The sequence below is a fragment of the Oncorhynchus mykiss genome, chromosome 13, assembly GCF_013265735.2.
Source record: "Oncorhynchus mykiss isolate Arlee chromosome 13, USDA_OmykA_1.1, whole genome shotgun sequence".
NCBI lineage: Eukaryota > Metazoa > Chordata > Actinopteri > Salmoniformes > Salmonidae > Oncorhynchus > Oncorhynchus mykiss.
In genome coordinates this window covers 9,927,330-9,947,042 of record NC_048577.1, presented here as the reverse complement: position 1 = coordinate 9,947,042, position 19,713 = coordinate 9,927,330, and the positions used below count along the sequence as shown (strand labels likewise).

Sequence of the window (19,713 nt, the reverse complement as noted above, 5' to 3'; positions counted from 1 at the left end):
ATAATATACTGGACTTATACAATAACTAACTACTGTTATAAAGTATAATACACTGGACTTATACAATAACTAACTACTGTTATGAGTTACAATAAAACTGGACTTATACAATAACTAACTGCTGTTATGAGTTACAATAAAACTGGACTTATACAATAACTAACTGCTGTTATGAAGTATAATATACTGGACTTATACAATAACTAACTACTGTTATGAAGTATAATATACTGGACTTATACAATAACTAACTACTGTTATGAAGTATAATATACTGGACTTATACAATAACTAACTACTGTTATGAAGTATAATATACTGGACTTATACAATAACTAACTACTGTTATGAAGTATAATATACTGGACTTATACAATAACTAACTACTGTTATGAAGTATAATATACTGGACTTATACAATAACTAACTGCTGTTATAAAGTATAATACACTGGACTTATACAATAACTAACTGCTGTTATGAAGTACAATAAAACTGGACTTATACAATAACTAACTGCTGTTATGAAGTATAATATACTGGACTTATACAATAACTAACTGCTGTTATGAAGTATAATATACTGGACTTATACAATAACTAACTACTGTTATGAAGTATAATATACTGGACTTATACAATAACTAACTACTGTTATGAAGTATAATATACTGGACTTATACAATAACTAACTACTGTTATGAAGTATAATATACTGGACTTATACAATAACTAACTGCTGTTATGAAGTACAATATACTGGACCTATACAATAACTAACTGCTGTTATGAAGTATAATACACTGGACTTATACAATAACTAACTACTGTTATGAGTTACAATAAAACTGGACTTATACAATAACTAACTACTGTTATGAAGTATAATACACTGGACTTATACAATAACTAACTACTGTTATGAGTTACAATAAAACTGGACTTATACAATAACTAACTACTGTTATGAAGTATAATACACTGGACTTATACAATAACTAACTACTGTTATAAAGTACAATAAAACTGGACTTATACAATAACTAACTACTGTTATGAGTTACAATAAAACTGGACTTATACAATAACTACCTGCTGTTATGAGTTACAATAAAACTGGACTTATACAATAACTAACTACTGTTATGAGTTACAATAAAACTGGACTTATACAATAACTAACTGCTGTTATGAAGTATAATATACTGGACTTATACAATAACTAACTGCTGTTATGAAGTACAATAAAACTGGACTTATACAATAACTAACTACTGTTATGAAGTATAATATACTGGACTTATACAATAACTAACTGCTGTTATAAAGTACAATAAAACTGGACTTATACAATAACTAACTACTGTTATGAAGTACAATATACTGGACTTATACAATAACTAACTACTGTTATGAGTTACAATAAAACTGGACTTATACAATAACTAACTGCTGTTATGAAGTACAATATACTGGACTTATACAATAACTAACTGCTGTTATGAAGTATAATATACTGGACTTATACAATAACTAACTGCTGTTATGAAGTATAATATACTGGACTTATACAATAACTAACTGCTGTTATGAAGTACAATATACTGGACTTATACAATAACTAACTACTGTTATGAGTTACAATAAAACTGGACTTATACAATAACTAACTGCTGTTATGAAGTACAATATACTGGACTTATACAATAACTAACTACTGTTATGAGTTACAATAAAACTGGACTTATACAATAACTAACTGCTGTTATGAAGTACAATATACTGGACTTATACAATAACTAACTACTGTTATGAGTTACAATAAAACTGGACTTATACAATAACTAACTGCTGTTATGAAGTACAATATACTGGACTTATACAATAACTAACTACTGTTATGAAGTATAATATACTGGACTTATACAATAACTACCTACTGTTATGAAGTATAATATACTGGACTTATACAATAACTAACTGCTGTTATGAGTTACAATAAAACTGGACTTATACAATAACTAACTGCTGTTATGAAGTATAATATACTGGACTTATACAATAACTAACTACTGTTATGAAGTATAATATACTGGACTTATACAATAACTAACTGCTGTTATGAGTTACAATAAAACTGGACTTATACAATAACTAACTGCTGTTATAAAGTATAATATACTGGACTTATACAATAACTAACTACTGTTATGAGTTACAATAAAACTGGACTTATACAATAACTAACTACTGTTATGAGTTACAATAAAACTGGACTTATACAATAACTAACTGCTGTTATGAAGTACAATATACTGGACTTATACAATAACTAACTACTGTTATGAAGTATAATATACTGGACTTATACAATAACTAACTACTGTTATGAGTTACAATAAAACTGGACTTATACAATAACTAACTACTGTTATGAGTTACAATAAAACTGGACTTATACAATAACTAACTGCTGTTATGAAGTACAATATACTGGACTTATACAATAACTAACTACTGTTATGAAGTATAATATACTGGACTTATACAATAACTAACTGCTGTTATGAAGTACAATAAAACTGGACTTATACAATAACTAACTGCTGTTATGAAGTACAATAAAACTGGACTTATACAATAACTAACTGCTGTTATGAAGTATAATATACTGGACTTATACAATAACTAACTGCTGTTATGAAGTATAATATACTGGACTTATACAATAACTAACTGCTGTTATGAAGTATAATATACTGGACTTATACAATAACTAACTGCTGTTATGAAGTACAATATACTGGACTTATACAATAACTAACTACTGTTATGAGTTACAATAAAACTGGACTTATACAATAACTAACTACTGTTATGAGTTACAATAAAACTGGACTTATACAATAACTAACTGCTGTTATGAAGTACAATATACTGGACTTATACAATAACTAACTACTGTTATGAAGTATAATATACTGGACTTATACAATAACTAACTACTGTTATGAGTTACAATAAAACTGGACTTATACAATAACTAACTACTGTTATGAGTTACAATAAAACTGGACTTATACAATAACTAACTGCTGTTATGAAGTACAATATACTGGACTTATACAATAACTAACTACTGTTATGAGTTACAATAAAACTGGACTTATACAATAACTAACTGCTGTTATGAGTTACAATAAAACTGGACTTATACAATAACTAACTGCTGTTATGAAGTACAATATACTGGACTTATACAATAACTAACTACTGTTATAAAGTATAATACACTGGACTTATACAATAACTAACTGCTGTTATGAAGTATAATACACTGGACTTATACAATAACTAACTACTGTTATGAAGTATAATATACTGGACTTATACAATAACTAACTGCTGTTATGAAGTATAATATACTGGACTTATACAATAACTAACTACTGTTATAAAGTATAATACACTGGACTTATACAATAACTAACTGCTGTTATGAAGTACAATATACTGGACTTATACAATAACTAACTACTGTTATGAGTTACAATAAAACTGGACTTATACAATAACTAACTGCTGTTATGAAGTATAATATACTGGACTTATACAATAACTAACTACTGTTATAAAGTATAATACACTGGACTTATACAATAACTAACTGCTGTTATGAAGTACAATATACTGGACTTATACAATAACTAACTACTGTTATGAGTTACAATAAAACTGGACTTATACAATAACTAACTGCTGTTATGAAGTATAATATACTGGACTTATACAATAACTAACTGCTGTTATGAGTTACAATAAAACTGGACTTATACAATAACTAACTACTGTTATGAGTTACAATAAAACTGGACTTATACAATAACTAACTGCTGTTATGAGTTACAATAAAACTGGACTTATACAATAACTAACTGCTGTTATGAAGTACAATATACTGGACTTATACAATAACTAACTACTGTTATAAAGTATAATACACTGGACTTATACAATAACTAACTGCTGTTATGAAGTATAATATACTGGACTTATACAATAACTAACTACTGTTATAAAGTATAATATACTGGACTTATACAATAACTAACTACTGTTATGAAGTATAATATACTGGACTTATACAATAACTAACTACTGTTATGAAGTATAATATACTGGACTTATACAATAACTAACTACTGTTATGAAGTATAATAAACTGGACTTATACAATAACTAACTGCTGTTATGAAGTATAATAAACTGGACTTATACAATAACTAACTACTGTTATGAGTTACAATAAAACTGGACTTATACAATAACTAACTGCTGTTATGAAGTATAATATACTGGACTTATACAATAACTAACTACTGTTATGAAGTATAATAAACTGGACTTATACAATAACTAACTGCTGTTATGAAGTATAATAAACTGGACTTATACAATAACTAACTACTGTTATGAGTTACAATAAAACTGGACTTATACAATAACTAACTACTGTTATGAGTTACAATAAAACTGGACTTATACAATAACTAACTACTGTTATGAGTTACAATAAAACTGGACTTATACAATAACTAACTACTGTTATGAAGTATAATATACTGGACTTATACAATAACTAACTACTGTTATAAAGTACAATAAAACTGGACTTATACAATAACTAACTACTGTTATAAAGTACAATAAAACTGGACTTATACAATAACTAACTACTGTTATAAAGTACAATAAAACTGGACTTATACAATAACTAACTACTGTTATAAAGTACAATAAAACTGGACTTATACAATAACTAACTACTGTTATGAAGTATAATATACTGGACTTATACAATAACTAACTACTGTTATGAGTTACAATAAAACTGGACTTATACAATAACTAACTACTGTTATGAAGTATAATATACTGGACTTATACAATAACTAACTACTGTTATGAGTTACAATAAAACTGGACTTATACAATAACTAACTGCTGTTATGAGTTACAATAAAACTGGACTTATACAATAACTAACTGCTGTTATGAAGTATAATATACTGGACTTATACAATAACTAACTGCTGTTATGAGTTACAATAAAACTGGACTTATACAATAACTAACTGCTGTTATGAAGTATAATATACTGGACTTATACAATAACTAACTACTGTTATGAAGTATAATATACTGGACTTATACAATAACTAACTACTGTTATGAGTTACAATAAAACTGGACTTATACAATAACTAACTACTGTTATGAGTTACAATAAAACTGGACTTATACAATAACTAACTGCTGTTATGAAGTACAATATACTGGACTTATACAATAACTAACTACTGTTATGAAGTATAATATACTGGACTTATACAATAACTAACTACTGTTATGAAGTATAATATACTGGACTTATACAATAACTAACTACTGTTATGAGTTACAATAAAACTGGACTTATACAATAACTAACTACTGTTATGAAGTATAATATACTGGACTTATACAATAACTAACTGCTGTTATGAAGTACAATATACTGGACTTATACAATAACTAACTACTGTTATGAAGTATAATATACTGGACTTATACAATAACTAACTACTGTTATGAGTTACAATAAAACTGGACTTATACAATAACTAACTGCTGTTATGAAGTATAATATACTGGACTTATACAATAACTAACTACTGTTATGAAGTATAATATACTGGACTTATACAATAACTAACTACTGTTATGAGTTACAATAAAACTGGACTTATACAATAACTAACTGCTGTTATGAAGTATAATATACTGGACTTATACAATAACTAACTGCTGTTATGAAGTACAATAAAACTGGACTTATACAATAACTAACTGCTGTTATGAAGTATAATACACTGGACTTATACAATAACTAACTACTGTTATGAAGTATAATATACTGGACTTATACAATAACTAACTACTGTTATGAAGTATAATATACTGGACTTATACAATAACTAACTGCTGTTATGAAGTATAATACACTGGACTTATACAATAACTAACTACTGTTATAAAGTACAATAAAACTGGACTTATACAATAACTAACTACTGTTATGAGTTACAATAAAACTGGACTTATACAATAACTACCTGCTGTTATGAGTTACAATAAAACTGGACTTATACAATAACTAACTACTGTTATGAGTTACAATAAAACTGGACTTATACAATAACTAACTACTGTTATAAAGTATAATACACTGGACTTATACAATAACTAACTGCTGTTATGAAGTATAATATACTGGACTTATACAATAACTAACTGCTGTTATGAAGTACAATAAAACTGGACTTATACAATAACTAACTACTGTTATAAAGTATAATACACTGGACTTATACAATAACTAACTACTGTTATGAAGTATAATATACTGGACTTATACAATAACTAACTACTGTTATGAGTTACAATAAAACTAGACTTATACAATAACTAACTACTGTTATGAAGTATAATATACTGGACTTATACAATAACTAACTACTGTTATAAAGTACAATAAAACTGGACTTATACAATAACTAACTGCTGTTATGAAGTATAATATACTGGACTTATACAATAACTAACTGCTGTTATGAAGTACAATAAAACTGGACTTATACAATAACTAACTACTGTTATAAAGTATAATACACTGGACTTATACAATAACTAACTACTGTTATGAAGTATAATATACTGGACTTATACAATAACTAACTACTGTTATGAGTTACAATAAAACTAGACTTATACAATAACTAACTACTGTTATGAAGTATAATATACTGGACTTATACAATAACTAACTGCTGTTATGAAGTACAATAAAACTGGACTTATACAATAACTAACTACTGTTATAAAGTATAATATACTGGACTTATACAATAACTAACTGCTGTTATGAAGTACAATAAAACTGGACTTATACAATAACTAACTACTGTTATGAAGTATAATATACTGGACTTATACAATAACTAACTACTGTTATAAAGTATAATATACTGGACTTATACAATAACTAACTACTGTTATAAAGTATAATATACTGGACTTATACAATAACTAACTACTGTTATGAGTTACAATAAAACTGGACTTATACAATAACTAACTGCTGTTATGAAGTACAATATACTGGACTTATACAATAACTAACTACTGTTATGAGTTACAATAAAACTGGACTTATACAATAACTAACTGCTGTTATGAAGTACAATATACTGGACTTATACAATAACTAACTGCTGTTATGAAGTATAATATACTGGACTTATACAATAACTAACTACTGTTATGAAGTATAATATACTGGACTTATACAATAACTAACTACTGTTATGAGTTACAATAAAACTGGACTTATACAATAACTAACTGCTGTTATGAAGTATAATATACTGGACTTATACAATAACTAACTACTGTTATGAGTTACAGTAAAACTGGACTTATACAATAACTAACTACTGTTATGAAGTATAATATACTGGACTTATACAATAACTAACTGCTGTTATGAAGTATAATATACTGGACTTATACAATAACTAACTGCTGTTATGAAGTACAATATACTGGACTTATACAATAACTAACTACTGTTATGAGTTACAATAAAACTGGACTTATACAATAACTAACTGCTGTTATGAGTTACAATAAAACTGGACTTATACAATAACTAACTACTGTTATGAGTTACAATAAAACTGGACTTATACAATAACTAACTACTGTTATGAGTTACAATAAAACTGGACTTATACAATAACTAACTGCTGTTATGAAGTATAATATACTGGACTTATACAATAACTAACTGCTGTTATGAGTTACAATAAAACTGGACTTATACAATAACTAACTGCTGTTATGAAGTATAATATACTGGACTTATACAATAACTAACTACTGTTATGAGTTACAATAAAACTGGACTTATAAAATAACTAACTACTGTTATGAGTTACAATAAAACTGGACTTATACAATAACTAACTGCTGTTATGAGTTACAATAAAACTGGACCTATACAATAACTAACTACTGTTATAAAGTATAATACACTGGACTTATACAATAACTAACTACTGTTATGAGTTACAATAAAACTTGACTTATACAATAACTAACTGCTGTTATGAGTTACAATAAAACTGGACCTATACAATAACTAACTACTGTTATAAAGTATAATACACTGGACTTATACAATAACTAACTGCTGTTATGAAGTATAATATACTGGACTTATACAATAACTAACTACTGTTATGAAGTATAATATACTGGACTTATACAATAACTAACTACTGTTATGAAGTATAATATACTGGACTTATACAATAACTAACTACTGTTATGAAGTATAATATACTGGACTTATACAATAACTTACTACTGTTATGAAGTATAATATACTGGACCTATACAATAACTAACTGCTGTTATGAAGTATAATATACTGGACTTATACAATAACTAACTACTGTTATGAAGTATAATATACTGGACCTATACAATAACTAACTGCTGTTATGAAGTATAATATACTGGACTTATACAATAACTAACTGCTGTTATGAAGTATAATATACTGGACTTATACAATAACTAACTACTGTTATGAGTTACAATAAAACTGGACTTATACAATAACTAACTACTGTTATGAGTTACAATAAAACTGGACTTATACAATAACTAACTACTGTTATAAAGTATAATATACTGGACTTATACAATAACTAACTACTGTTATGAAGTATAATATACTGGACTTATACAATAACTAACTACTGTTATGAGTTACAATAAAACTGGACTTATACAATAACTAACTACTGTTATAAAGTATAATACACTGGACTTATACAATAACTAACTGCTGTTATGAAGTATAATATACTGGACTTATACAATAACTAACTGCTGTTATGAAGTACAATATACTGGACCTATACAATAACTAACTGCTGTTATGAAGTATAATATACTGGACTTATACAATAACTAACTGCTGTTATGAAGTATAATATACTGGACTTATACAATAACTAACTACTGTTATGAAGTATAATATACTGGACTTATACAATAACTAACTACTGTTATAAAGTATAATATACTGGACTTATACAATAACTAACTACTGTTATGAAGTATAATATACTGGACTTATACAATAACTAACTGCTGTTATGAAGTATAATATACTGGACTTATACAATAACTAACTACTGTTATGAGTTACAATAAAACTGGACTTATACAATAACTAACTGCTGTTATGAGTTACAATAAAACTGGACTTATACAATAACTAACTACTGTTATGAGTTACAATAAAACTGGACTTATACAATAACTAACTACTGTTATGAGTTACAATAAAACTGGACTTATACAATAACTAACTACTGTTATGAGTTACAATAAAACTGGACTTATACAATAACTAACTACTGTTATGAAGTATAATATACTGGACTTATACAATAACTAACTGCTGTTATGAAGTATAATATACTGGACTTATACAATAACTAACTACTGTTATGAAGTATAATATACTGGACTTATACAATAACTAACTACTGTTATGAGTTACAATAAAACTGGACTTATACAATAACTAACTACTGTTATGAGTTACAATAAAACTGGACTTATACAATAACTAACTGCTGTTATGAAGTATAATATACTGGACTTATACAATAACTAACTACTGTTATGAAGTATAATATACTGGACTTATACAATAACTAACTACTGTTATAAAGTATAATATACTGGACTTATACAATAACTAACTACTGTTATGAAGTATAATATACTGGACTTATACAATAACTAACTGCTGTTATGAAGTATAATATACTGGACTTATACAATAACTAACTGCTGTTATGAAGTATAATATACTGGACTTATACAATAACTAACTACTGTTATGAAGTATAATATACTGGACTTATACAATAACTAACTACTGTTATGAGTTACAATAAAACTGGACTTATACAATAACTAACTGCTGTTATGAAGTATAATATACTGGACTTATACAATAACTAACTACTGTTATGAGTTACAATAAAACTGGACTTATACAATAACTAACTGCTGTTATGAGTTACAATAAAACTGGACTTATACAATAACTAACTGCTGTTATGAAGTATAATATACTGGACTTATACAATAACTAACTACTGTTATGAGTTACAATAAAACTGGACTTATACAATAACTAACTGCTGTTATGAAGTACAATAAAACTGGACTTATACAATAACTAACTACTGTTATAAAGTATAATACACTGGACTTATACAATAACTAACTGCTGTTATAAAGTATAATACACTGGACTTATACAATAACTAACTGCTGTTATGAAGTACAATAAAACTGGACTTATACAATAACTAACTGCTGTTATGAAGTACAATAAAACTGGACTTATACAATAACTAACTACTGTTATAAAGTATAATACACTGGACTTATACAATAACTAACTACTGTTATGAGTTACAATAAAACTGGACTTATACAATAACTAACTGCTGTTATGAAGTACAATAAAACTGGACTTATACAATAACTAACTACTGTTATAAAGTATAATACACTGGACTTATACAATAACTAACTACTGTTATGAGTTACAATAAAACTGGACTTATACAATAACTAACTGCTGTTATGAGTTACAATAAAACTGGACTTATACAATAACTAACTACTGTTATGAGTTACAATAAAACTGGACTTATACAATAACTAACTGCTGTTATGAAGTATAATATACTGGACTTATACAATAACTAACTACTGTTATGAAGTATAATATACTGGACTTATACAATAACTAACTGCTGTTATGAAGTACAACATACTGGACCTATACAATAACTAACTACTGTTATGAAGTATAATATACTGGACTTATACAATAACTAACTGCTGTTATGAAGTATAATATACTGGACTTATACAATAACTAACTACTGTTATGAAGTATAATATACTGGACTTATACAATAACTAACTACTGTTATGAGTTACAATAAAACTGGACTTATACAATAACTAACTGCTGTTATGAAGTATAATATACTGGACTTATACAATAACTAACTGCTGTTATGAAGTATAATATACTGGACTTATACAATAACTAACTACTGTTATGAAGTATAATATACTGGACTTATACAATAACTAACTGCTGTTATGAAGTATAATATACTGGACTTATACAATAACTAACTACTGTTATGAAGTATAATATACTGGACTTATACAATAACTAACTACTGTTATGAAGTATAATATACTGGACTTATACAATAACTAACTACTGTTATGAAGTATAATATACTGGACTTATACAATAACTAACTACTGTTATGAGTTACAATAAAACTGGACTTATACAATAACTAACTGCTGTTATGAGTTACAATAAAACTGGACTTATACAATAACTAACTGCTGTTATGAAGTACAATATACTGGACTTATACAATAACTAACTACTGTTATGAAGTACAATATACTGGACTTATACAATAACTAACTACTGTTATGAGTTACAATAAAACTGGACTTATACAATAACTAACTGCTGTTATGAAGTACAATATACTGGACTTATACAATAACTAACTACTGTTATGAGTTACAATAAAACTGGACTTATACAATAACTAACTACTGTTATAAAGTATAATATACTGGACTTATACAATAACTAACTACTGTTATGAAGTATAATATACTGGACTTATACAATAACTAACTACTGTTATAAAGTACAATAAAACTGGACTTATACAATAACTAACTACTGTTATGAAGTATAATATACTGGACTTATACAATAACTAACTGCTGTTATGAAGTATAATATACTGGACTTATACAATAACTAACTACTGTTATGAGTTACAATAAAACTGGACTTATACAATAACTAACTACTGTTATAAAGTACAATAAAACTGGACTTATACAATAACTAACTACTGTTATGAAGTATAATATACTGGACTTATACAATAACTAACTACTGTTATAAAGTATAATATACTGGACTTATACAATAACTAACTACTGTTATGAGTTACAATAAAACTGGACTTATACAATAACTAACTGCTGTTATGAGTTACAATAAAACTGGACTTATACAATAACTAACTGCTGTTATGAAGTATAATATACTGGACTTATACAATAACTAACTACTGTTATGAAGTATAATATACTGGACTTATACAATAACTAACTACTGTTATGAAGTATAATATACTGGACTTATACAATAACTAACTACTGTTATGAGTTACAATAAAACTAGACTTATACAATAACTAACTACTGTTATGAGTTACAATAAAACTGGACTTATACAATAACTAACTGCTGTTATGAAGTATAATATACTGGACTTATACAATAACTAACTGCTGTTATGAAGTATAATATACTGGACTTATACAATAACTAACTACTGTTATGAAGTATAATATACTGGACTTATACAATAACTAAGTACTGTTATGAAGTATAATATACTGGACTTATACAATAACTAACTACTGTTATGAGTTACAATAAAACTGGACTTATACAATAACTAACTACTGTTATGAGTTACAATACAACTGGACTTATACAATAACTAACTACTGTTATGAGTTACAATAAAACTGGACTTATACAATAAATAAGGCAGTTAACCCACTGTTCCCAGGCCGTCATTGAAAATAAGAATTTGTTCTTAACTGACTTGCCTGGTTAAATAAAGGTAAAAAAAAAAAAAAAAAAAAAAAAAAAAAAAACTAACTACTGTTATGAGTTACAATAAAACTGGACTTATACAATAACTAACTACTGTTTGAACAGATGAATAAAGTGTTATTGTATGGACATAGAAGAACATGAGGATGTTGTGTAGTTTATTATAATGATGAGGGTGAAGTTGCCCCTATAGATACTGAGCTTGGCATTTCCCCCCACTAATAGTAAAGGCTGTGACTTAAGGAAAGGTAATCTGATCCTAGATCTGTACACAGGGGAAACGTCACCCCGGGAAGATAATGCCGTCGTCCTACCTGCACACCGAGGATGCCGAAGATGATAAAGAAAGCGCAGCAGATGAGGACGATGTTTCCTATAGGCTTCAGAGACGTGATGAGAGTCTCTACCACTAGCTTCAGGCCTGGAGCTCTACTGATCACCCTGACAGAGAGAGGGACAAAAAGGACTTCTCATCAATCTGGTCATCATCTATGATTCTGCTGTGATGTGTAACAGTGTGTAGAGTGACTGCTGTTAGCACTTATATTCCAGTGTGCAGGAACCCTGGTCATGGACAGAACACAAGGTGTTCAGGATTTCCCCCCAACCCAGCCCAGCCCAAAATAACCTTTATCCCCTAGTTAATAATTCAGGTTAGTGCAGGGCTGGAACAAAAACCTGCACCCTCTTCAGGGTTACGAAGCTCCAGGGTCACGAAGCTCCAGGGTACAAAGCTCCAGGGTTACAAAGCTCCATGGTTACAAAGCTCCATGGTTACAAAGCTCCAGGGTCACGAAGCTCCAGGGTTACGAAGCTCCAGGGTTACAGAGCTCCATGGTTACAAAGCTCCAGGATTATGAAGCTCCAGGGTTACAGAGCTCCATGGTTACAAAGCTCCAGGGTTACGAAGCTCCAGGGTTACAGAGCTCCATGGTTACAAAGCTCCAGGGTTATGAAGCTCCAGGGTTACAGAGCTCCATGGTTACAAAGCTCTATGGTTAAGAAGCTCCAGGGTTATGAAGCTCCAGGGTTACAAAGCTCCATGGTTACAAAGCTCCATGGTTATGAAGCTCCAGGGTTATGAAGCTCCATGGTTACAAAGCTCCATGGTTACAAAGGGTTAGGACATACAACATGATATAGGCCAAGTCCAGCCTGCAGTGAGTCCCTGAGAGAGAAATAGTGGCAGTTACAAACACCTTTTTGGTGTTTGGGTTATCAATCTGATGGTCAATTGTTACACTGAAGTACATTGACAGACAGTTGCATTGCATAATGCTTTACATGACGTTCATTTCCAGACCAGATACAATGGACATCTGTTGTTGGTGGCCTATACTCCAGCAAGAGTAAAGAGTCTAACTAATATAAGTAAGTATCAGTCCTGTATTTATGGAGTGAGAAGACAGGTGAAAGGTCAACTGAAATACATTGACATCATTGACAGACAGTTGCATTGCACCAATGCACCGTTTTCCAACATCAGTCCCTTAGTGAGTGAGATGTTAGTGAACGATTAACAACATTATCTACCCTAACCTCTTGAACCTCTGGGGGCAGTATTTCATTTTTGGATGAAAAACGTTCCCGTTTTAAACAAGATATTTTGTCACGAAAAGATGCTCGACTATGCATATAATTGACAGCTTTGGAAAGAAAACACTCTGACGTTTCCAAAACTGCAAAGATATTGTCTGTGAGTGCCACAGAACTAATGCTACAGGCGAAACCAAGATGAAATTTCATACAGCAAGTGAGCCAGATTTTGAATGCGCTGTGTTCCAATGTCTCCTTATATGGCTGTGAATGCGCAAGGAATGAGCCTACACTTTCTGTCGTTTCCCCTACACTTTCTGTTGTTTCCCCAAGGTGTCTGCAGCATTGTGACGTATTTGTAGGCATATCATTGGAAAATTGACCATAAGAGACTACATTTACCAGGTGTCCGCTCTGTGTCCTCCGTCGAAACTATTGCGTAATCTCCAGGTGCGTGCATTTTTCAATTTGGTTCAGAGGAGAAACCAAACTGCCTCGAGTGATTTATCATCGAATAGATATATGAAAACACCTTGAGGATTTATTCTAAACAACGTTTGCCATGTTTCTGTCAATATTATGGAGTTAATTTGGAAAAAAGTTTGCTGTTGTAATGACTTAATTTTCGTTTTTTTTTCTCATCCAAACGTGATGAACAAAACGGAGCGATTTCTCCTACACAAATAATCTTTTTGGAAAAACTGAACATTTGCTATCTAACAGAGTCTCCTCATTGAAAACATCCGAAGTTCTTCAAAGATAAATTATTTTATTTGAATGCTTTTCTTGTTTTTGTGAAAATGTTGCCTGCTGAATGCTAGGCTTAATGCTATGCTAGCTATCAATACTCTTACACAAATGCTTGTGTAGCTATGGTTGAAAAGCATTTTTTGAAAATCTGAGATGAGAGTGTTGTTAACAAAAGGCTAAGCTTGTGAGCTAATATATTTATTTCATTTCATTTGCGATTTTCATGAATAGTTAACGTTGCGTTATGGTAATGAGCTTGAGGCTATAATTACGCTCCCGGATACGGGTTTGCTCGTCGCAACAGGTTAATATATACAGGTTGGAACAGATCAGCCTGTTATGTCAATGCATTTCTACCAAACAGGGTTTCCTCAGGCAGCATTCAAATAGAATTTCCACAGCTTTTTCCAGGTAGTCCTCCCTACCTGAGAGGGCGTAGTGTCCTGAGCAGCCTGAGCACTCTCAGCACCCCCAGAATCTTAGCCCCGCCCGCCATGGACACAACAATGTCAATCAACGACACGAAGACCAGGAAACCATCCAGAACGTTCCAGCTGCTTTTCAGATAGGCCTTCTCACCCAGGTACAGACCCTTAGAGACCACCTGGGAGAGGGAGGAAGGGGGAGAGGGAGGAAGGGAAGGAGGAGAAGAATGAGAGAGACTTACAGTTTGTGAATTCATTTTAAGATAGCTAGGTGAGACAACCACATTTCACAGTCATAGTATATTTTCCCTCAATAAAGAGACGGTGGTAGAATCAGGTACGCCTTCTCACCCTTAGACACCACCTGGGGAGGGAGAGATGGGAGGGGGGAGAGAGAGGAGGAGAGGGAGGGGAAGAGGAGTAGGAAGGATGAAAGGAAGAGGAGAGAGACGGAGGAGAAGGAACAAATACACGAAAGAGAGAGTGGAGGCGGAAAAGGGGGCAGAGGTGGAGGGAGAGGAGGAGAGGATTATGTTGTTAAAGACGTTTTAGGGAAGATGTTCACATGCCCCATCATTTTGCACTTGCTGACTACCTTCGCGGAAACAACTTTTTTTTTCTTTGTCTTCCCATAAAGGGAGGGTGGTTGTGTGGTTGAAAGTGGAAATATATGTCAGATTCCCATGGCTTCCACTAGAGACATAGAAAAGAGAGGGAGGAAGGGAGAGAGGGAAGAGAGGGAGAGTGAAGGGAAAGAGAGAAAGAGAGGGAAGAGAGGGAGAGAGAGAGGAAACACCAAACAAGGTTGCGTGAGAAAGGTAGAGAGTGGAGGGAGAGGGAGAAGGGAAGAGAGAGGGAGAGAGAGAGAGAGGGGGAGAGAGAGAAAGAGAGAGCATAGGGAGGGAGAGTATTGACAAGTTCAACAAGAGAGGCAGAAGTTTTGAGAAAGCTGGAGAGAGTGATGGAAAGAGAGAGAGGGAGAGAGAGAGAGAGAGAGAGAGAGAGAGAGAGAGAGAGAGAGAGAGAGAGAGAGATAGAGAGAGAGAGGTGGAGAGAGAGAGTGAGTGATGGAAAGAGAGAGAGGGAGAGAGAGAGAGAGAGAGAGAGAGAGAGAGAGAGAGAGAGTGATGGAAAGAGAGAGAGAGTGGAAGGGTAAAAGGTCATTTGTCCAGTGGGGTGGCGCACACACAGACACACAGACACACAGACACACTTCTCTGACACTTTTGACACCAAACAAGACGCCAGGCAGCACCGCGACTAAACCTCTGAGTGACAGCCCTGGGGGGCGGAGAAATGGCAACAAACACCAGGCGTCATGCCAACTGTTACCACGGTGACCTGAGCGGGTATAGTTCTATAGCCTGAGGGAGACGGAATGAAAACAGTGTTCAACTCCTACGCCGGGGAGGACTGGAAGCTCAATGATGACTAATGGAAGGATTGATCTGTAGGCCTACAGAAACAGCAAGACAACACATGCAGACACTCTCACACTGGTGACAGAGCAACTCTACAGAACAGAAGACAGTCAGGCTATTAACAAATTCTCACTGTCAGCCATAGGAATCAATATGTGTGATGACGGCTGGAATGTTTTACTCAATCGTTTTGTTCTATAATGGAATCTGTGCATTCTGCTGATTTCATGGTGATTTCATATGACAGTGTTTACATCAATAATTCAATATTCAGACCTGGAGATATACAGCACTATGTCTAGACATGATAACAGACCTGGAGAGATACAGCACTATGTCTAGACATGATAACAGACCTGGAGAGATACAGCACTATGTCTAGACATGATAACAGACCTGGAGATATACAGCACTATGTCTAGACATGATAACAGACCTGGAGATTTACAGCACTATGTCTAGACATGATAACAGACCTGGAGAGATACAGCACTATGTCTAGACATGATAACAGACCTGGAGATATACAGCACTATGTGTAGACATGATAACAGACCTGGAGATATACAGCACTATGTCTAGACATGATAACAGACCTGGAGATATAGAGCACTATGTCTAGACATGATAACAGACCTGGAGATGTACAGCACTATGTCTAGACATGATAACAGACCTGGAGATATACAGCACTATGTCTAGACATGATAACAGACCTGGAGATATACAGCACTATGTCTAGACATGATAACAGACCTGGAGATGTACAGCACTATGTCTAGACATGATAACAGACCTGGAGATGTACAGCACTATGTCTAGACATGATAACAGACCTGGAGATATACAGCACTATGTCTAGACATGATAACAGACCTGGAGATATACAGCACTATGTCTAGACATGATAACAGACCTGGAGATGTACAGCACTATGTCTAGACATGATAACAGACCTGGAGAGATACAGCACTATGTCTAGACATGATAACAGACCTGGAGATGTACAGCACTATGTCTAGACATGATAACAGACCTGGAGAGATACAGCACTATGTCTAGACATGATAACAGACCTGGAGATATACAGCACTATGTCTAGACATGATAACAGACCTGGAGAGATACAGCACTATGTCTAGACATGATAACAGACCTGGAGATATACAGCACTATGTCTAGACATGATAACAGACCTGGAGATATACAGCACTATGTCTAGACATGATAACAGACCTGGAGATGTACAGCACTATGTCTAGACATGATAACAGACCTGGAGATATACAGCACTATGTCTAGACATGATAACAGACCTGGAGATGTACAGCACTATGTCTAGACATGATAACAGACCTGGAGAGATACAGCACTATGTCTAGACATGATAACAGACCTGGAGATATACAGCACTATGTCTAGACATGATAACAGACCTGGAGATATACAGCACTATGTCTAGACATGATAACAGACCTGGAGATATACAGCACTATGTCTAGACATGATAACAGACCTGGAGATGTACAGCACTATGTCTAGACATGATAACAGACCTGGAGAGATACAGCACTATGTCTAGACATGATAACAGACCTGGAGATATACAGCACTATGTCTAGACATGATAACAGACCTGGATATATATATCACTATGTCTAGACATGATAAAAGGATGCTATTATAGATGGTGACAGTGACTTCACGCTAGGGTGTGTGCGCGTGTGTATGTGTGTGTATATGTACGTCTGTGCGTGTGTATGAGTGTGTGAAGGTGTGTGACAAGATACAAGGCAAGGCAAATGATGGAGTGCATTTACGAGGGGAAACTTTGTCTAATGAATACCGTTGTTTAATTAGTGTTCCTGAGACAGATGTTAGGTTGACAAGATGACAGTCTCCATACGGAGAGAAAGGATATGAAGGGGTTTGTACAAGACATGGACGAGAGGAGTGAGGTAGAGTGGGACATCCCCAGGACTGGCTAGAGGCTATAGCTGGAGAGAGAGACATTATCTTTTAATTCTATCTAATTATCTCTCCATCGTTAATGATGGGGAACTGATTAAGTGAAATGGACTGAGGAATAGAAAGAGGGAGAAAGGAGAGAAGAAGATGAGGAGGAGAGGAGAGACAACATGACGACAGCATGTCGGTAGATCTTTTTCCATTACAGTCCTAGGAAAGAAGAGAAGAGAGGATGAGAAGAGAGGAGAAATTGGTACGTTACCTTGACGGTCATCTCAGCCACAAATATGGCTGTGAAGACGTAGTTGGAGACTGTGAGGAAAAGTCTTTCCTAGAGGGAGGAAGGGAGGGAGGGAGAGAGAGATGTAGGGAGGGAGGGAGGGGGAAGGAGAGGGAGATGTAGGGAGGGAGGGGAAAGGGGGAGAGAGAGAGATGTAGGGAGGGAGGGGGAAGGGGGAGAGAGAGAGAGATGTAGGGAGGGAGGGGGAAGGGGGAGGGAGAGAGAGATGTAGGGAGGGAGGGGGAAGGGGGAGAGAGAGAGAGATGTAGGGAGGGAGGGGGAAGGTGGAGGGAGAGAGAGATGTAGGGAGGGAGGGGGAAGGGGGAGAGAGAGAGCGATGTAGGGAGGGAGGGGGAAGGGGGAGGGAGAGAGAGATGTAGGGAGGGAGGGGGAAGGGGAAGGGAGCGAAAAATTGAGAAAGACAGATAATGCCAAGAAAAGTAGAAGG

At 32.9% G+C, this 19,713-nt stretch overlaps 1 protein-coding gene across 1 annotated transcript in view; it reads right to left on the bottom strand.

Annotated features, from left to right (window-relative positions):
• Positions 1 to 19,713, bottom strand: part of LOC110487510 (voltage-dependent T-type calcium channel subunit alpha-1I-like) — a 66,284-nt gene that overhangs the window by 28,817 nt on the left and 17,754 nt on the right. The window contains exons 12-14 of the mRNA XM_036942586.1: positions 19,248 to 19,316; positions 15,597 to 15,775; positions 13,200 to 13,326 (exon numbers count right to left, since the gene is read on the bottom strand). Coding sequence (XP_036798481.1) covers positions 13,200 to 13,326; positions 15,597 to 15,775; positions 19,248 to 19,316 — 375 coding nt within the window. The remainder of the gene's footprint in view (positions 1 to 13,199; positions 13,327 to 15,596; positions 15,776 to 19,247; positions 19,317 to 19,713) is intronic.